The sequence below is a fragment of the Leptonotus elevatus genome, chromosome 10, assembly GCF_054856555.1.
Source record: "Leptonotus elevatus isolate MCC_2025b chromosome 10, RoL_Lele_1.0, whole genome shotgun sequence".
NCBI lineage: Eukaryota > Metazoa > Chordata > Actinopteri > Syngnathiformes > Syngnathidae > Leptonotus > Leptonotus elevatus.
The window spans coordinates 17,101,856-17,122,998 of record NC_141248.1 but is presented as its reverse complement, the minus strand read 5'-3'; the positions used below and the strand labels follow the sequence as shown (position 1 = coordinate 17,122,998).

The window sequence follows — 21,143 nt, the reverse complement described above, 5'->3', positions numbered from 1 at the left end:
CAAAGTTATAGGAATAAAGCTCTAATGCCGCAGGAATAAAGTCACAATGCTACGAACACGAATTGCATTATTGCATTTAAAAAAAAGTCATAAAATTGTAAAGTTACGACAAAAAAAGTTTGTAATCGTACTGCTTCAAGAAAAAGAAAAAAAAGAATCGGAATGGTACAAGGAATTGTCAAAATGATGGGAATAAAATTGTAATGCCTCAGAATAAAGTCATAATACTGCTTAAAAAATGTCATAAGGTTACGGGAATAAAGTATAAAACTCCAAGAAAAAAACTGATAATTATTAATATTGTAAGAAAAAAAGTTATTCAATTTAATTAAAAAGTCATAATGTTATGAGAAAAAAGTCATAATGCTGAAGGAATAAAGGAAACTAGTACAAATTCATAATGCTATGAGAAAAATTGTAATGTTGATTAAATAAGTCATAAAGTTCTGAAAAGAAAGTTGTAATGCTACGAGAACAAAGTCACAACACTGCTTGAAAAAATGTACAAGGTTACGGGAATAAAGTCTAATGCTAATAAACAAACGCTCTAATGCTACGGGAATAAAGTCATAGGTCCCTATTTTTGTGCCTAGCGCAAGTGTAGCGCAATGTGCAGTCTAACTGTGGACATGGGTGGAGTTTTTGTTCTTTTTTTTGGGCGCCATTTTAGGATGAAACGCAGCTGACTCCCTGCCACAATCGAAGCGACTACTCACATTCTCATTAAAATCAGGGCAGTTTAATTTAGAATTTAAAAATGACATCATTGCTCAGGTAAGGACCAATCACGGCTCAACAGTTTTCTGACTTTGGTCATGTAATATTTGCAAGATGAGCCGCTATTGGTTATTACCTGAGCCCTGAGCAACTGTCATGTCATTTTCAAATGAAAGCAAGTGAGAAAATGGCTGCCTTCCGAGATGGATAAAAACGATTTTGCTGCTTAATTTATATTCCACAAACACAATATTTATCACAATACCGTGTTTAGACAAGAACATTTGGGGTTGACTTCCCTTTAACCTTTTTTTTTGTATTATTTTACTCCCTTATTCTTATAAGATCATAATTTAAGACAAAAAGTTTTGGCTCTGGCAGAGGTCAGCTGAGTGCTTTTGTTACACACACCAAGATCCCTCAGATGGAGCTGGAGTAGAAAAAAACTTGCTATGTATGGCTCTTTTCATGCACAATACTGCCACCTACTGGAATAAACAGTACTGCCCAGTATCTTTAAGATTGACCTTGGTGGCGTACTGAGCAGTTTAGCGCATGGATGATTCAGCACAGTCACGAGCGTGCTAAATACAAGGCTCTTACTTGAGCAGAGGGTGGCTTTTTGCCTGAGATGCTTGCTGGTCCTCCTGGGGCTCAGCAGGGTCAGCGGCAGTTTCGGGCTCGGGGTTCTGGGACGGAGAGGCGGGCTTGGCCTCAGGCTGAGCCATGGCCGGAGACTGCACACTAGGCGGGGACTGGTTAGCTTTGGCCGGCGACTGGACTTGCGCCGTGCTGGGTGACGAGGCGGCGTCTGAGGCCTCAGCGGGCGCCGGGTTTTGGGGGACGGACTGAGGTTTGGGTGAGGCTCTGGGTGGAGGCGGCGTTTGGGGCTTTGGCTGCAGCTGTGGCTTGGAGTTCCTGCGGACAGGAGGGATGGGCTTGGTGGGCGGGGTGGGTTTTGGCGGCAGATCCTTCGGCTTTCCCGGAGCTTGGGCCGGGGAGCCCGGGGGCTGGGGCTTGGGCTGCTCTGTGGTGGGAGCTGAAACTGGAGGAGAGGCAGCGGCTGAGGTCGCGGGGGAGCCTGGACCTCCTGACTTAGCGGGTGAAGAGGGAGAAGCTTTGGCCGGGGCGGCGGTGGAGGAAGCAGAATCTGGAGGAGGTTTTGTGACGGAAGGAGCTCTTGTCATGGGAGGAGGAGGCCTCTGCACTGGAGGCTTTGTGACCGAGACGGACTTCTGGACCGGGTTTGGCTTCTGGGACTGAGCTGGTTTCTGGGCTTGACCTGGAGAAGGTTTTTGGGCCTGGGCGGACTTCAATGGAGGCTCGGAAGATCTCTTAGGTGCGTCTGATGATGCCTCCATACTCTGTGCTTTGACTGATGCACCTAGAAATGGACAAAGAAATAATTTGATGAGTGTAGTGTAGTAATGTGCTACATTTACTCCATTACAATCATTCCCATGAAATTGCTAATTAATTTTTGTATGATTACGACTGTGTGGTATATTGTCACCCTCTTAAAATAATTGCCTACATCATTTTTATGCAAAAATTAATTGTTTGCCTAAATCATCTTCTCATGATCCAAATGGTTCATTTTTTTTGTTTTCTGAAAAATCTGAAAAAAAATACTTAGGCGATTATTTTAAGAAGGTGTCGATGTATACTTGTATGGTAAAAATCATTTTATAAGACAACTAAATAAATAAATAATATATGAGCTTCTTCTCATTTAATTATGATTTAATGTTCAGTATTTTTTCATTTATTTTCAATGTTTCCCTTAAACATTGTGTAAATATAGAACAAAAATAATAGCATAACCAAAGCGTTTCAACAGTCAAAACCAGAAGAGGGCAGCAAAGCTTCAGATTAGAAAATGACTGGTTCCAATTCTTATTTGTAATTATGAAGATAAGTCATGGCCAACATGAAAAAAAAAAGACATTTAATTAGATTTGTTTTTCACTTGTAGATGTTTATGTCTCTGCAAATTAAAATCTGTTTTGGGAATTACGGTATATTTGTAGTCAGATGATGTATGAAGATGAGCAAAAAGCAATTATAGCGTGACGATGCAGACAGTGAACCGTGTGCTCGAAAACAAAATAATAAAGATAAGGTCAACTGGGATACAAATTCTGGACTGTGCTGAGCAGTGTATGCTTTGTTGTATGTTGCTTTGAGGCCAACATTCAATTATGGTTTATACTGACTGAATTTTTGAAAAATAAAACCTATTTCTTGGTCATCTCAACCTGTAGACACATTTAACTTGAATTAATGTTTTCATTAATACACCAGCATTAAATAGCAATATGGAGTACAAATGTGTAAAAATCAATATGAATAAATCTTTCACGAAGCGTCGTGTTCACAGAACCTTGAGGTGGAGGACGCTGGCCTGCACTTCTACTTGCGTCTGCCGCTCCGTCTTTAACGCCGCCACTCTGGCAGAGAGAAACGGGAAAGGAGGGTAAGATCCAACAGGAACGGGGAAAAAACTTGTAGTCTTGGACTTAATCATCTTGCAGTGCCCCCTCCGCTACCTGTGGGGGCGCTGCCGCGGCGGTCGTCTTCTGGCCTTGAGGGGAGCGAGCGGGCGAGCGGGAAGCAGCTGACGTCTTGGCAGCGAGGGCCTGGGTCATTTTAGCCAGCACCACCTCGGATATGAGCTGGCGATCCTCCGCCTGGTGGTCGCCGACCAGCTGCATAGACGAGCCCACTACCTGAGAACACACAATGGAATCGATAGCCAATCAAAAATGTGTACAGGTATACAGATTTGACGTATGCAATGCATTGGGATAAATGAATTGCACGCAAGTTTAAATGTTGTGACTTTCAATTTGTCTCCTCGGGTTTTACAAGTTAAAATAATAAAAATAAATAAATAAATTAATTAATTAAAAAAGTAAAACTAGTAAAACAATTACCGTAATATCAATAATACCGGTACATTAACTTTTTGGCTCATGGACATCACCATCCTCCCCTTAAGAAGATGGCGGACAGATACAAAAACAAACACAATGGTGGAAGAGGAAATAACAGAAGAAAAGGTCATCCTCCCCTCCCCATGCCCACACACACATATACACACTTATGTAAGATGAATATTGCTTTCAAATGTCACAACAGCAACCAGGTCATTGCTGGAGATGAGTAGGTGACTCGTGGGCCGCAAAATGCGGGTGCGACGCCGTCGTGTGTCAGCTTGATCTCAGGTTTTTCTTTTCTTTTTTTTTATCGGTCTCTGTTATTTTGAGTTTTCATGCCTCATTTCTCCACTAAATTTCCTTTACTTTCCTGCTGATTTCACCAATGCTGCAGTTGATTTACCTGTTAATGACTTTTAGCTCAGTGCCTGCAATTGTTGTCTGTGTGCCATCATCTTTCCTTACTTTGAATCTAGTTGTGACTTTTTTATGGCCTTCACGTGAGCCTCTACCTTTTTACCTTTAAAATAATTGCCTAAGCCTTTTTTTTTTGTGCCTAAAACATCTCCTCATGATGCAAATGGTTCCATTTTTTGTGTTTCCTGAAAAATCGGAAACAATTACATAGGCGATTATTTTAACTCATTCACTCCCAGCCATTTTCACCGAAGCAACCCCCTTCGCTCCGGCTTGGTTTACTGGATTTTGACATATTTTGCAAGGCTCACAGAATATTGCTATAAAAACATGGAACCTACCAAAAGAAAGATTAGAGTCTCTTCTTTCATCAGGAAAAAAAAGTACCTGTATGTTTGTATCTGTTTCTGTTTTGCAGCTATTAGCAATACAATATAACTACGTTTCGTCATTATTCACAAACCTGTTAAAAACGGTGGGGAAAAGAGCTTGTTGCAACATGGCCCTGGCTGATCTCTTATACTCTGATGCCACCTGCTGGACGTTTTTTGTAATAACTACTATTGCTTTATGCCATTAAAATATAATATATAATATAAAATATAATATAATATAAGGGGTCGATATTTTATTTCATATGAGGAAGGTTGAGGGCTGTCTCATGTGTTTGAGAGAACAAACGGGCTAATTTCAGCAACACAAAAAACTGTGTAAAGAGTACCATAATTTTTTATCCTTGGGATATTTTAACAAAAGTAATGTATCTCCGTTAATATTTACTATTCAATTATGACTGTGTATTGAGGTTAAATTCAATCCGTTTATTCCCAGGCAGGCAATCTATTGGTCCCAGTGGTGTGAATTAGGCCAGGCGTGCTAAATGTAAGCCTCCAAGACCATATTTGTCCCTCTGATGCTGCACAGACATTTTCATTCAGCCAGAATATATAAATACACTCAAGTGACTTATTCATTGTGCGATTAAACATTCCCACCATGTTTCCCTCACCTCGGTGATGTAGTCATTGCCGTCCTTGCCGCATATGGCTTTGACGGCGCAGATGTCCAGGCCGCCAAAAATCTCGGAGCAGGTATCGACCCACAGTTTATATCTGCGGCGGTCGCAAACATGGGACGGGACGACATGAGAGGATAATGTAACTCATTGTGACATAATGAGACAAAACACACGATAGCAACCGCTAACGCTGCGCTCACTTGTCAGTCATGGCCACTTGCTCCAACATGGCAGAGCCCGTGTTGCTCTTCCAATTACCAGAAATGGATGTTCGCCTGGAAAAGGAGGAGGACAGTGGGACACGGTCACATTTCTAGTGAATGTCAGCTCCAATTATGTAGGATGTCATCACACATACATGAATATGCAGTAGGGGTGGGTATCGATTCTAATTTCCTCAATTGATTCAATTTCGATTCACAATCACAAGAGTTCAGTTCGATTCGATTGAGATGTTTTCTGATTCGATTCACTTCCCTTCAATCCGATGTCGATTAATTATGGCAAACAATTCTTCTTAAATGTCAGTTACATGAAAAAAACTCCACAAATATTAAATTCCAAAGTAAATTTTGTGGCGGCAGTAACTGGTCAAATGCCGTAGTTTATTAATGACGTTTTCAGCTTTCTGTTCACAATGGGAAGACTTTCGACAACAGTTTTAAGACTGGATTCCGTTCCGTTCCGTCTTCAATTCCGCTTATCCGGGGTCGGGTCACGGGGGCAGCAGCTTTAGCAGGGAAGCCCAGACTTCCCTCTCCTCAGCCACTTCAGCCAGCTCCTCCGATGGGATCCCAAGGCGTTCCCAAGCCAGCCGTGAGACGTAGTCTCTCCAGCGTGTCCTGGGTCGTCCCCGAGGCCTCCTGCCGGTAGGACATGCCCGGAACACCTCCCCAGGGAGGCGCCCAGGAGGCATCCGAACCAGATGCCCCAGCCACCTCAACTGGTTCCTCTCAACGTGGAGGAGTAACGGCTCGACGCTGAGTCCCTCCCGAATGACCGAGCTTCTCACCCCATCTCTAAGGGAGAGCCCGGCTACCCTGCGGAGGAAACTCATTTCGGCCGCTTGTATCCGGGATCTCGTTCTTTCGGTCATGACCCACAGCTCGTGACCATAGGTGAGGACAGGAACGTAGATCGACCGGTAAATCGAGAGCTTTGCCTTTCGGCTCAGCTCCTTCTTCACCACAACGGACCGATACAGCGTCCGCATCACTGCAGACGCTGCACCGATCCGTCTGTCGATCTCCCGCTCTAACCTACCCTCACTCGTGAACAAGACCCCAAGATACTTGAACTCCTCCACTTGGGGCAGGACCTCATCCCCGACCCGCAGAGAGCACTCCACCCTTTTCCGACTGAGGACCATGGTCTCGGATTTGGAGGTGCTGATCCTCATCCCAACCGCTTCACACTCGGCTGCAAACCGCTCCAGTGAGAGCTGGAGATCACGGCTTGAAGAAGCCAGCAGCACCACATCATCTGCAAAAAGCAGAGATGCAATGTTGAGGCCACCAAACCGGACCCCCTCGACACTCCGGCTGCGCCTAGAAATTCTGTCCATAAAAATTACGAACAGAATCGGTGACAAAGGGCAACCTTGACGGAGTCCGACCCTCACAGGAAACGAATTCGACTTACTGCCGGCAATGCGGACCAAACTCTGACATCGGTCGTACAGGGACCGAATAGCCCGTATCAGGGGGCCCGGTACCCCATACTCCCGAAGCACCCCCCACAGGACTCCCCGAGGGACACGGTCAAACGCCTTCTCCAAGTCCACAAAACACATGTGGACTGGTTGGGCGAACTCCCACGCACCCTCAAGAATCCTGCCGAGGGTGTAGAGCTGGTCCACTGTTCCACGGCCGGGACGAAAACCACACTGCTCCTCCTGAATCCGAGATTCAACTTCCCGACGGATCCTCCTCTGCAGCACCCCCGAATAGACCTTACCTGGGAGGCTGAGGAGTGTGATCCCTCTAAAGTTGGAACACACCCTCCGGTCCCCCTTCTTAAAAAGAGGAACCACCACCCCGGTCTGCCAATCCAGAGGCACTGTCCCTGATGTCCACGCGATGTTGTAGAGACGTGTCAACCACGACAGCCCCACTACATCCAGAGCCTTTAGGAACTCTGGGCGAACCTCATCCACCCCCGAGGCCCTGCCACCGAGAAGCTTTCCAACCACTTCAGTGACTTCGACCCCAGAGATAGGGGGGCCCACCTCAGAGTCCCCAGACCCTGCTTCCTCAAAGGAAGGCGTGTTGGTGGAATTGAGGAGGTCTTCGAAGTATTCTCCCCACCGATTCACGATGTCCCAAGTCGAGGTCAACAGCACCCCATCTCCACTATACACAGTGTTAATGGCGCACTGCTTTCCCCTCCTGAGACGCCGGATGGTGGACCAGAATTTCCTCGAAGCCGTCCGGAAGTCGTTCTCCATGGCCTCACCGAACTCCTCCCATGTCCGAGTTTTTTCCTCAGCGACCACCGAAGCCGCATTCCGCTTGGCCAGCCGGTACCTGTCAGCAGCCTCCGGAGTCCCACAGGCCAAAAAGGCCCAATAGGACTCCTTCTTCAGCTTGACGGCATCCCTTACCGCTGGTGTCCACCAGCGGGTTCGAGGATTGCTGCCCCGACAGGCACCAACCACCTTACGGCCACAGCTCCGATCGGCCGCTTCAACAATGGAAGCACGGAACATGGTCCATTCGGACTCAACGTCCCCCGCCTCCCCCGGGACAACGGAGAAGCTCTGCCGCAGGTGGGCGTTGAAACTCTTTCTGACAGGGGATTCTGCCAGACGTTCCCAGCAGACCCTCACAATACGTTTGGGCCTGCCTGGTCGGACCAGCATCTTACCCCGCCATCGGAGCCAACACACCACCAGGTGGTGATCAGTTGACAGCTCCGCCCCTCTCTTAACCCGAGTGTCCAACACATACGGCCGCAAATCCGATGACACGACTACAAAGTCGATCATCGAACTGCGGCCTAGGGTGTCCTGGTGCCAAGTGCACATGTGGACACCCTTGTGCTTGAACATGGTGTTCGTTATGGTCAGTCCGTGACGAGCACAGAAGTCCAACAACAAAACACCGCTCGGGTTTCGATCGGGGGGGCCGTTCCTCCCAATCACGCCCCTCCAGGTCTCACTGTCATTACCCACGTGAGCGTTGAAGTCCCCCAGCAGAACGAGGGAGTCCCCGGGGGGAGCGCTCTCCAGCACACCCTCCAAGGACTCCAGAAAGGGTGGGTACTCTGAGCTGTTGTTCGGTGCATAAGCACAAACAACAGTCAGGACCCGTCCCCCCACCCGTAGGCGGAGGGAGGCTACCCTCTCGTTCACCGGGGTAAACCCCAACGCACAGGCGCCCAGCCGGCGCCTGTGCGTTGTTAAGACTGGATTTGGGTTTGAATTTCCCGCACTCTATCTGCAAATGTGGGGTCAAGTGTGCATTGTGTATTGGAAGAAGGGAGTGTGCAGTTTCATTTTTTGGGCCACAGGTGGCTGTAGTGATTCAAAATTAAATTTTCTGAATTCAGCAGTTTAACATCCATTTTTTTCTACGACATTTAACATTATTGTTATAATAAAGCATTCCACATACATTCAAATATTAGCATTCAGCTATTAGCATTACCACGCAATTTCTCCAGAAATTGCACTTAGTCTAGTCACTTAAGTGTTACACAAACATTAACATCGGGCTGAGATGAAAATATTTTCAAAATCTAATTCAATAATTGTAAATATAAATTAAAAGGATTCTGAATTGTCTTAAACTGTAATAAGTCATGTCTTTCATAAATGTAGGAAAATACTTTTAAATTCAAGTGAACAGTGAATTTCAAGATAACTGGAAGATACAAAAAAAAATTACCTTTAAAATTCTATTTTCTTAATAATTTATTGTAAAAAGAGATATATAAAATAATCAACTCATGGTCTCATGAATCAATATCGAGCTTGCAAGTAAAATCGATTCGATATCGATTATTACTTTTTTTTTTAAACCCGGCCCTAATATACAGTGCCAAACAAAAGTGGCTACAACATTACACACATTAGCTGCCTTTTAATGAGATCCGATGCAATTGTTATATAATTACGCAAACTTTGTAATTTCTTTATTTCCTAGCACAAACACTGTGAATATGTGATTTTTTTCAGCGAATAGGCTCAATAAAGAAAATGTTTTTTAGTAGCAAAAAAAAAGAAAAAAAAGTGACTGAATTCTGTACCTCTTATCCATAAAAGCCGAATTCCACACTTATTAGTTGATCTCAACTTACATGTACGCCTTATAGTCAGCGCCGATCTTCTGCACGCTGATGTCGTACTTGGCGTCTATGAATGGCTCCGTCGTGCAGTAGGTCTGAGTGATGGCCACCACGCTGGCGATATCCTGGAAGTCACTCACGTTGTCTACTTTGACCTGAGAAGCACGTGATGTCGATTAGTATGCTCGAAATGTTTGAACACGGTCAGTGGTGACGGATTGTACGAGGATGAATGTTGACACGGCGTGTCAGTTTGATGGTCACTTCATTAGCGCCGCGGCCCCCCTCCACAACACATGCACAACGTGACAGGACTACGTTGGCATATGTCCAAACAAAAACCAAGTCCATCTTAAAGGATCACTTGCCTTTCCCATTCCAGAGTGGGCGTGTCCGATCTTCACCACGACTGGGAAACTTGGCGTTGTGATCTGTAAAACAACACGACAGTGCAAAAGATAAGCAATCAGAGCAACACAACAACATGAGTTTGTAATGTGGATGATTTGAAGAATAGGGCAGTTATTTTATGCAGAGAGCCTTCATTTTAAGACACTCAAAAGTATTTCAAAAAAGTCATATAACTGTAAAAAGGGTGGAGCCCATGAACAACCAAATTGGGTGTTGCCACACTGGAGATGTTTTGCCTTCAGTTCCTGCTTGCAAGTCCGTCTTGCTGCCTTCACTTTTGTCTCATTTATGAGAGACACATGCTCTATTGGGTTGAGATCAGGTGATTACCTTGGCAACAGAGGAATCTTCACTGTTTTCCTTCAAACAGTCTTCATTTGCTTCTTTTTTGTTGACTTTTGTCAAGTAAAAAACATTACTAAGCTTGGGATCAGGCCACTAACTATGCCATTGAAATGAATTCCATGAGTATGCCTTCAAATGCTGCTCATATGTGGGTATGTCTGCCTTCACTTTTGTCTTATGTACGTGAAAGACATGCTCTAATGGGTTGAGGTCAGGTGACTAACTTGGCAACAGAAGAGTATTCAATGAGTTTGCCTTCAAAAAGTCTTCACTTGCTTCTTGTTTGTTTATTTTTGTCTTGAGTAAAAAAAATCATGACTTGGCTTAGGATCAGGCCACTGACTACACCATTTAAATTAATTCCATGTGCCTTCAAATGCTGCTCATGTGTGGCTGTGTCTGCCTTCACTTTTGTCTAATGTACTGTAAGTGAAAGGCATGCTCTATTGGGTTGAACTTGGCAACAGAGGAACAATCAATAATTGCCTTTCCTTTTCCTGCCATGTTTCCCTCCCCATCCTCTTTATCCATTCCCCTTGCACATGCTTAGAGCATGGCGGTTTTAGCTACAACAAATCAGTCCGTTCTCTGCGACAATTAACACGCCTACGGACGCTCGCGGAGAAGGAAGAAGGCGGTAGGACATCAAACCGAGAGAGGGGAAAGGATGGTTGTTTTTTTCTGCTGCGTGTGAGGAGGCTGTGCCTTACTTGTCGAGTGCATAAGAGGCTCCCTGTGCGCGACCCTCTCAGCATTCAGGACCAGAGTGCCGGGCGATCCAACTATTGTAAGTTTGTCCGTGTGTTGTCGTCTCAAGAGAGAAAGAAAAAGAAGGAGGCAGGGGGTGGCAGCTTCTTCTTCTGAAATCATTTTTATCCACAGCTGCTGATACTCGGGGCCCACTGGAGCTCATCTTTTTTTGTACTACCACTCTTGTCTTCAAGTCTGAATTTCCTTCAAGGAACTTGACGGGATTGCAAAGGGTTTGTTCAAGCCGTGGGAGCCAGCGGTAGTCTCATCATGGCCGTGTCCCACGAGAGGAGTGTGCGTCTGGGGCTCTGGATGCTCCTCTTGCTGGGAGCAGGCACGGTTGCGGACGCATGCAGCTGCCACCCAGCTCACCCACAGCAGCTCTTCTGCAGCGCCGAGACGGGTGAGTTGCTACTGCTCAGGCAGAAAATTGTCCAAACACTCCTCAGACTGTTTACTGATGATTTGTCTTCTGAGCCCAATTAGAGGGCAGCAAAACACACACACCTGTAAGGCTACTGAGAGGGTTACTAATCTTTAAATCTTAACGGCGTTGCTGCAATATCTTACTTACTTACTTATTCAGATTAAGGTATGCTCAAATTAAGACCAAGCCAAATGTTGCATTAAAGTGCATTTACAGTATATTTGGTGAATATTTGAATGAATATCATTTAGCTAGAAATTACACTAGAAAGTGGCAAAAGACTGTTGTACTAATGCACGATTTTAATATAAACATGTTACATAGCCTATGTTCAAATATTTTTCAATCCTTTATCAACATGTGCATTGCCAATTTTAAATTTATAGTGGTTGAGAGGGGTGTAGATGAGGGACTTCTGCAAAAAAGGTGACTCGCAGAATAATAAATAATAATAATAATAATAATAATAATAATAACAATAATATATTTTTGTTAGGTGCCCAAAGTGTCTTTACTTTTCACAAAATAAAAAAGTTCAACTTAAATAATACTAACACAAATACTACATTCATGTTGTAAGTTAAATTGGCCCGTTTGAAAATGATATACAAATGATTCTGCTAAAAATACTTTGCCAAAATTTTCTTTATAATAATATGTTGTATGTGCCCCCACTAGTTTAAACACAGCAATCTGATTTGTGGAATGTGAAATAAACAGCAAACACGGCAATCCATCTCAGGGGGCGGCCATTTTGCCACTTGCTGTTGACTGAAAATGACATCACAGTTGCTCAGCGTTCAGGTAATGACCAATTTCATGGCTCAGTTTCAGAAAACAGGTGTTCCGTGATTGGTCATTAACTGAGCCCTGAGCAACTGTGATGTCATTTTCAGTCGACAGCAAGTGGCAAAATGGCCGCCCACTGAGATGGATGGAATGATGGATTTTGCTGCTTAACTCATATACCACAATATTAATCAGAATACCATGTTTAGACTAGTGGGGCTACATAGAACATATTATTGTAAAGAATTTGGAAGGGTTGACTTCCTCTTTAATAAAAAATTTAAAAAAAATTCATTGTATTTTTTTAATGACTACATTTGGACACATTTACTGGAAAAACAATGTATGTTAGAAACAAAACCAATATCAAAAAATACATAACTGTACAGTCTTCTGCTACCTTCTTAATTCATTTTCCATCAATTAACTCAATGTTGGCTCATGTCATGTTACATAGTAATTGACAGATTATAAAATGCTACAATGCTTTTTGTGAACAGTATTCCTATAATAGCTGTCACATAAGAATAAGTCCAATAAAAGTGCCACATAGTTTGGCCTACTTCTGCTTGTGCAGTTGCCTGGCTTTCATAATCCCCCTTCTTTCTTTCTTTCTTCTTTTTTTGGGGGGGGGGGGGGGGGGGTCTCAACACAGGCTAAAACCAACACTGCTGAGTACTTGGCTTCACCAGAAAGCTGGAGTATCTGTCAAAGGGTCAAAATGTGTTGCAAAATTGAGGCTGAGAGCTGCTTTTAAAAACCTGCACACAGGCTCAAATTGGATCTAGGTTATCAGAGCACAGAAGCGAGAAAGAGAAGAGTCTTTTTTTTTTTTTAGGATGGTTGAAATGCTTCCTTCCTTAGTGATTGATGGAAGCCAAAGCCTGTTGGTGCAACGAAAGCAGCGCTTGATCACACGACATCGTTATATAACGAGGAAGTGCACTGTTGGTGGGTGGGAGGTCAGACGGCAGAAAACAAACACTTCCTGTTTGTAGCCAACATGTTTGAGGGTAAAAAAACCCAACTGATTTGGATCAGATCTGACCCAGCCTATTTAAAAACAGTTGGGTCAAAAATAACCCAACTATGGGTCAAAATTGACCTCTCCAATTGGGTCGATTTGACCCAACTTTGAGTCAATAAATGGGTCTTTTAGTGTAAAACAACTCATAAATATTGGTCAGATCCTTTACTTGGGTCAAAAAATTGGGTCATTTTGTATAAAACAACGAAGAAAGTTGGGTCAAATTGACTCATAAAGTGGATCGGTCCATTTTTGATCCATAAATGGGATACTTTTGACCCAACTGTTTTTAGAGTGTTTTTTTACTTTTACTCAACATAATATATGAAAGTAGGATTGCCCATAAAGATTCAAATAAGATGATTAATTAAGCTTAAGTTGTAATTGTCTCGTAATTAATACCACCATGAACATTATTCTCCATTTAAATAACCATGCTGCTAATATATTCATCAGTCAACACATGGGCAGCAATATTAATATTGACAGCACATGCAACATACATTTTTTTGACAGATTTATGCCCATTTAGACCTAATGGCGAGTTGATTCAATTTCATATGATCGACAAAATTTGATTTACTTAGCGGTTCCACTGTCCTGCTTGTTTTGTAACTGTGACTGGTAGTGGCCTTCGGTTGACCTTGACAATGTCGTGAGAGTCGGTGTGACTTTTGAATAAAGCCGAACATCTCACTAATATCCCATCTGCACAAACGTTGAAAGATTTCCAAGCTACGTCCATGTGTGTGTTAGTGTGTGGGGGTGTGTGTGTGTGTGCTGGACCGAGGCCAAGCCAGCTTACTCCATCGCTCTTCCCCTTCCTTCCACTTCATTTCCATGTCTATAGGCTGGCCCCAATGGTCTGCATACTAACAATATCAGAGTGAAAGACCACTGACAGTGCAGCTTTGTGAGGATGACAAGGGTGCCGATTCATCTGGGCCGAGGGATGTTTTTTTTACTACATCAGTTCTCATGGTTTAACTTTGCAATATTATGTTTTTGTGAGTTTCATGCACATCATTTTATTGCTTCCAGTCCTGTATAAAGTTTTAATCTGTGAGTGAACTTCATTTGTTTACAACGATTCCACACCAAACTTCTGCCCATTTAGTTCCTGTTTTACTCTGTCCGTTTATGAAGCAGACTCATCTGGCCAGACGCTGACACTCAAACTTTATTCGTTTCGAATGTTCCACATGGAATTTCTGCGTGTTTACTTCCTGTCAGCAGCCTGTTAAAACAGCAAACTAATCTGGCCTGAATTAATGGTGCCCTCTGCTGGTTGCTGCCCAGATGTAGTAAACCATCCCGTTGATTTATAACGGAAAAAGTTTTCTCTTTTAACATGTATTTATTCTGAAATGGTCTATCTGTCTGTTAAATGCTCATTAAATATCCAAAAGCAAATCTTTCCTGAAAGAAATCCGATTATTTTTAAGTTACATGCATTGGAGGTCTCCGCATAATGAATTCACTCATTTACACTGATGGAAAAGCACTTTACTCTTCCTTTTTTGGGGAGGCTAATTGCTTGCAGAATATTTATACTTCCTGCACATTTGGCTGCAGCCAAAGCACAGACTGCCAAATATTTGATCTGTACACACAGCAATGTGAAGCCTTACCATTAACAGGTGGCATGGAGCCATTATTGCGTTCACAGGAGAAGATTTAAGTAGGCCGGCTAATTTGCCAAAGACTATTTTAAGGTTCTATTGGAAGGGTGGATAAGTGATATCATATTGTGGTTGAAGAGGTGCCATTAAATGAGAATTGCTGCATATTATTATTTTTGCGGTCATTTATTAGACACATTTTTTTTTTATGATGGCATAACGGAGAGAAAGCAGTAGAGGGCACAGTTTTTTTCCACATCTTCGAGTTTTAAACAGGCTGTGGCCAGATTGAAACAAAGTAACCAGGTAGTTTGGATGTGGGCCCATTTTTAGTGTTATTATGAAAATATAAAAGATAAGCAGCAGTCATGAACTGCCTTCACTGTTCCACGACATAACAACAAGATAATGTCATTGATCAAAAACATATCTCAGTCTATTTCCATATGACCAATATGTATTGACAAATGACTAAAATGACTGATGGTAAATGCCAGCAAACAGCAAGAAAATACAGCTGATTTTAACTCAGGCCAAATTTTCTTCACTTTGCTCCTTCAGTTACTGTATTTTCTATTACAGCCTGAGTTAGTTTCATTACTGGTAACAGATTTATAGCCTTAGTCTTAGAGTCTTCAAGGACCATCTGCTTGGCTGAGGGATATGTATCGATATATATATATTTTATAGCACACTCAAACCTTCCTCACTGGTCCATCTTTTTGCTGTTGGCTGAATGAATTTCACAGTGCATGCCGAGTTCTTCCCATTACCAGCACACAATTAGAGGTGTTGCTTTGTGACAAGGAAAAAGTGAAAACAAGAGGAGATTTGCTTAGCTCTTAGCGATAGAACGAGTGGCGGACATTTTGTGTGCATGTAAATAACACGTTATTTTTACACCCTATTCTGAGTCCAGTCACCTTTTTTTCCTGACAGTGATCAGGGCGAAGATCGCCGGGGAGAAGATTGTGTCGCCTAGCAACAGTTCCTCCCCCTACATGAAGATGATCCAGTATGAAATAAAGATGATCAAGGTGAGATGTGCCACAGACTAGTCCAATGCCTATGTGGCGATACCTGCTTTATAGGTGCGCATAAAACTACAGAGAGCACATCAGATTTGTAGATTTATTGGGCCATTGTGGTGTGCCCTCTCAATATAGACTAGAAAGTCTGTCTGGGTATAAAACACAATGGAGTGTGGAACATACACAAGACAGTGTGGGGTTAGGTCGTGCGTTATGGCCAGTCACCAATCTTTGTCCCCATGCTCTACTCACACACCATAACGAAAAGTAATTTTTCTCCAAAATTTTGTGTCGCTCATCTGTCAAGAATAAGTGGTTCCAATTTAGTAGCAATTGGACCAAATTTCAAGTTCACTTTGGATGGACCTCTGGAAATGAGAAAAATGACCCTGAATGAAATGTCCACTTACAGACAAAATGGCAGACTTCCTGTGTCTTATCCAGCTTTTGTTGTTGTTGTGAGTCTACTCACATGACTAACACAACTTCATGTTTTATTTTATTTTAATTTTGTTGAGTTTGATTTTTATGCTGGTTAAAACTAAAATTGGCATGCTGAGTCCATAATTACAGTCAGTGTTTTTCTTGCACGAGCTGTTTTTTTCTAACTTACCCTCCAGAAAAGCGGAAATTGGGCATAGCGACGTAAGTTCAATTTAACTTCTTTTTTTTCTTTTTTTTTCCAAAGCTTGTAACTAAAACTTGATGTGATAGAAAAAAAACCTGAGATCAGTTTTGGATTCCGCACCCAAAAATGTGTTAAAAACAGCCGCCAGATGTAACTCAATAAAAAAAATAAAAAAAACAGTGTTATATTAACTCTATTGGCAGAATGCTGCCAAAATTCTGCTCGCTAAGTGAAAATTGGGCATACCATTGTAAGATCTATTTAACTTATTTTTTTCTTCTCAAAGCTTGTAACTAAAACTTGATGTGATAGAAAAAAACTGTTTTGGATTCCGCACCCAAAAATTTGTTAAAAACAACCGCCAGATTGCTGCCAAAATTCAGCTCGCTAAGAACGCTACTCCTCGAGTGCTACTACATATAATTTCTCCTATACTAGCATAACCACACTAATTGAGAATAAATAAATAAAAGTCCACTAAAATGTGTATTGCATGGTAATCCTGCACAACCATCCTTCCCTCTCCGGTGTCTTCTCCAAATGTTCAGATGTTCAAAGGGTTCGACAAGGCCAAGGATATCCAGTATGTGTACACTCCAGTCTTCTCCTCGCTGTGTGGAGTTAAGTTAGATTCCAACAACAAAGCGGGGTATCTGCTCTCAGGTAAGAACATTACTGACTGTTGTACCATATGTGAAATAATCATAGGAAAAAAGACAAACTGTTTTGCTATGCTACTAAACAGGAAGTATGTGGAGCAACGGGCGTCTTTCCATTGGCCAGTGTGACCTGGTGGAGTCCTGGGACAATTTGTCACTCTCACAAAGGAAGAATCTCAACTACAGATACCAGATGGGCTGCGAATGTAGAGTGAGTCAGGATTTTTCGTTCTTCTTGCGTGAATATGCATATCTGTATTTTGGCTCAGGAAACAGAAACTATGACTGAAAATGAGTTTTCTTGTTATGTAATTCTACCAGCACCGCAGTGAATTCATGAATTTCTTTGTGTTTTTTTTGCCCACGGTCAAAGGTTCCATGCCTCTAGGCTAACTGAACAGCACAAAAGCACAGAGTCTTATAAAGAAGCACTCTGGAGAGCTAAAATCACTTGGATTACTTTGCAACATCTCAGGTTCCTGTTTAAGGGAAAAAAAAGAGTAGATGCTTTTGTGATTCTCTATTGTCAAGGTGTTGCAAAAAAAAAAAAAAGGCACTACACTTGATCCAGACTGCTGCTTGAGTGCCAACTAGAACAACAATATGCGGCTAGCGTCACTACACTGGCTTTTCCTCTACTGTCTGTCTTTACATCCATCATATACTGCACATTTCCTAGATTGCTTTTACTCATTGGGGTCGCAGTTTAGCTGGAGTCTCTCCCAGCTGACTTTGGGTGAGATGCAAGTTGCAGAGCAGATACAGACCATCACATACTGACATTTTAGACTCTTCAATTTAAAAACAGTTGGGTCAACAGTAACCCAATTATGGATTAAAAAAATATGGACTGATCCATTTTATGGGTTAATTTGACCCAACTTCCTGTGTTGTTTTATACAAAATTACCCTTTTTATTTTTGCTAAACAAATTGATCCAAGTAGAAGATCTGCCCCAACTTTCTGGGTTGTTTTATACAAAAGGACCTCTTTTATTTTTGGTGAATTTATTTAGGCTGGGACAAAGCTTTTCAGAGACAGATGGCAAATAATAACGGGGATTTAGTTAAAAAAGCTTTTTTTCTCTGCAGATCAACGTGTGCTACACAGTGCCGTGCGCATCAACAGGAGAAAACGAATGCCTGTGGACGGACTGGCTTCTGGATAACAGCCTCAACGGCGAGCAGGCGCGGCAGTACGCGTGCATTCGTCGCTCCGACACGACCTGCGGCTGGTACAGGGGCGGCCACGCCCCAGAGAAAGACTTCCTGGACATGACTGACCCTTGACCGGCTCAAGATTCCATCTCCGTCTGACACCTGTGACGTCTCCGGTCAGAGGGATGTCCTGCTTTGGCTTGTTTAGCTCAAATGTGGATGCTTATGCGTAACATAGCAACAGAGTTCATGTCAATTGGGCTGATATCATATCTGAAAGCGCTACCGCTACGAGACGGATACCGCGGCAATGCTAATTAATGTTTCATTGAATAATATTTAAAAAGCTGTTTTAAAAATGTGCAGAGGAACTTGGAAAGCATGATCAGGATGTATACTTTAACTTCGAGAACAGCATTGTTACTCTTCCTTAATATCGCAAAATAGAAAATTCCTGCGGATGTTTTGTGATCTCTTGGCTGAATTATTTTCGCTCTCTATTCTAAGGCTGCTGCAAAAAAAGTCTCTAAAGACCAGCTGGTTAAAAACAGTGCTGCTCGAGTGCTGATTAGAAAAAGAAGATATCACATTCCTCCTGTGCTAGCTTAACGACACTAATTTAGAACGGACATAAATGCTTCTTCTCCCTCTAAATCGTCAAAACCAGTGATATCTTATGAATCCACTAAAGTGATACGCTCCTGAATCTTGAAAAGTCATTTTCTGCAAATTACACAATGCTCGCTGCTAAAACAATTGCCACACCGTATTGCAAGCTCAAAATTGCGTTAGAAATCTGCTTGCTTCTTTAATGAACTCCATTGCCCCTCTTTCGTCAGTCAAAGTCACTAAGAACCAGCTCGGTAAGAATGCTGCTGCTCGAGTGCTGATTAAAACAAGAAACAGCGATCATGTTCTTCCTGTCTAAACTGCTTCAGAAATGTGCTTGCTTTTGTGATGGATTATATTAACTCTATTTTCAGTCTCTGAAGACCAGCTGGTTAAGAATGCTGCTGCTTTGAGTGCCAATTAGATCTGTTCTGTACTATCTTACACCAATTTAAAGTAGAAACTAAAATGCTAATAGCTCTGAATGGACCTTGTGAACATACTAAAGCGCAATGCTCCCATAGCCTTTAAAAAGAACCATTTTGCCCATTTTACTACAATTGCTGCTAAAAAAAAAACTGCTCTGCTGCCATTGAACATTGCAGAATTGCCTCATAAATCCGCTCACTTTTGTTTACACTGTACTAACTCTCTATAGTCCGGCAGACCAGCTGGTTATGAATGCTGTTTCTCGAGTGCTGAATACAACAAGGAGACGAGATCCCATTTTCGGACAGAATTTAAAATGCTTTTTGTCACCTAAAAGCTGGTCAGAGCTTGCAGTCCCTTACCAACTAACGCACTATGCTCCTAGAGCCTTTAAAAGTTGTTTTCTGAAAATTACGCTACAAAAGCTGCTAAAACAATCACTGAATAGCTACTGAACATTGCAAACTTTAGATTTCTGATTCCAGCAAAAAAACTAGTGCACGCTTTTGTGACTTCTGAGCTTGATTTTTGAATCTCTGTAATACTACTACTACTACTAATAATAAATAATACATAAATAAAATAATAATACAATTCAAAATACTTCTGGACACCTAAAAGCTGCTCAGAGCTTGAGGTGCATTCTACTGCTAAAAAAACAACAGCTAAACAGCCAACTTGGCAAAATTGAAATTTCCTATAGCAGAAAAACCATTACATAATTTTATCACCTCTCGGCTGGATTATATTTGCTCTCTTTGGCAGGCTGTTGTAATCTCTGAAATCTCGTCAACTGGTCCATAAAGCTGCTGCTCAAGTGCTGACTGAAAAGTTAACATTTGCCCTCTACTGGCATAATTGCACAAGCTCCCTGTAAAAACCGAATAGAATTTCAAACACCTCTTGTCAGCAAATAGCGCTAAATAATAGTACACTGACAGAGTTTATTAAAATAAAAACATTTGCGCAAATGATGATGGAGTTGCTAATGGAAGAGTCGCTGAAAATCACTTGCAAATACAGTAATTTACCTCAGAGTGAGTCCTCCAATCCTATAATCGTTTGCATGAAACTGACAGTTAACACATTCGGTTTGGGAACCTCGTTATTATTCATAAAATAACGTCGGGCGTACCACTGCTATGCAGAGAAAATGTATGTATGTAGGACACAATTAGAGCCAGACTCATTTTACTTACCGTCACAATGCAACTGCCCCATGCAAATGAAAATAGACTGTATATAAATATAGAAAATCAAAACATAGGAATTATTATGACAACAAATCTATTGATTGTAAATACTGTATTTCATTGAGCATTAACATTTTAGAAGCTAATTACATTGACATGCTACTTATCGTTCAGAGTTTTAATTTCACATTGCTTGCTATAAAAGATAACATTATTTTCTGCACATAACCCTAATCTTGTTATTGGTTCAATCCAAAATGCATTATGACACAACTATCACACCTAAGCCATCGATCAAGTGTTACAGCACAGTAAGCTTATTTTACAACTATATATCATTGTTGCATGATTTGTTTGGCATGAATTAATAATTAACAAATAATGGTTATCATAAAATGTATGGTGTTAGTAAAGTCAAGAAACGATGCATGTTTTGTACTGAAGAAATTGTTGCAGATTTGTATTTATGTCTGTTTTTGTCTGGATAGTGGTGTTTTTTTTATTTCCATGTACCAAAAAAAGATTGTATATAAAACGTTTAAATGGAATCTTGTCTGAAACGCTTCTTTGATTCCTCCAAAAGGTTAGAAAATATGTTATTATTATTATGTTAAGGTAAAATCTTTGTGTAGTTACAGAATACTGAAAGTGACAGCAACAAGGTGTGTTTATTTGCTTTTCCTAAACC

The 21,143-nt window shown here is 42.0% G+C and overlaps 2 protein-coding genes across 6 annotated transcripts in view; one reads left to right on the top strand and one right to left on the bottom strand.

Moving 5' to 3' along the window:
* Window positions 1-21,143, bottom strand: part of syn2b (synapsin IIb) — a 58,237-nt gene that overhangs the window by 4,263 nt on the left and 32,831 nt on the right. For all 3 annotated transcript variants that reach the window (XM_086086109.1, XM_086086108.1, XM_086086106.1), the window contains 7 exons: window positions 9,747-9,809; window positions 9,391-9,533; window positions 5,292-5,366; window positions 5,083-5,185; window positions 3,267-3,446; window positions 3,101-3,167; window positions 1,321-2,101 (listed from right to left, as the gene is read on the bottom strand). In XM_086086109.1, coding sequence (XP_085942235.1) covers window positions 1,321-2,101; window positions 3,101-3,167; window positions 3,267-3,446; window positions 5,083-5,185; window positions 5,292-5,366; window positions 9,391-9,533; window positions 9,747-9,809 — 1,412 coding nt within the window. The remainder of the gene's footprint in view (window positions 1-1,320; window positions 2,102-3,100; window positions 3,168-3,266; window positions 3,447-5,082; window positions 5,186-5,291; window positions 5,367-9,390; window positions 9,534-9,746; window positions 9,810-21,143) is intronic.
* On the top strand, window positions 10,654-21,003 carry LOC147167391 (metalloproteinase inhibitor 4-like). 3 transcript variants are annotated; one of them, XM_086086111.1, is made up of 6 exons: window positions 10,654-10,921; window positions 11,096-11,287; window positions 15,689-15,786; window positions 16,957-17,071; window positions 17,154-17,278; window positions 18,159-21,003. In XM_086086111.1, the coding sequence occupies exons 2-6, from the start codon at window positions 11,155-11,157 to the stop codon at window positions 18,354-18,356; spliced, it is 669 nt and encodes a 222-aa protein (XP_085942237.1). In that variant the 5' UTR covers window positions 10,654-10,921; window positions 11,096-11,154; the 3' UTR covers window positions 18,357-21,003. The 3 variants fall into 3 exon arrangements, with proteins under 3 accessions (XP_085942237.1, XP_085942238.1, XP_085942236.1); XM_086086112.1 differs by having other exon boundaries at window positions 11,079-11,287; XM_086086110.1 differs by having other exon boundaries at window positions 10,655-10,921; window positions 11,017-11,287.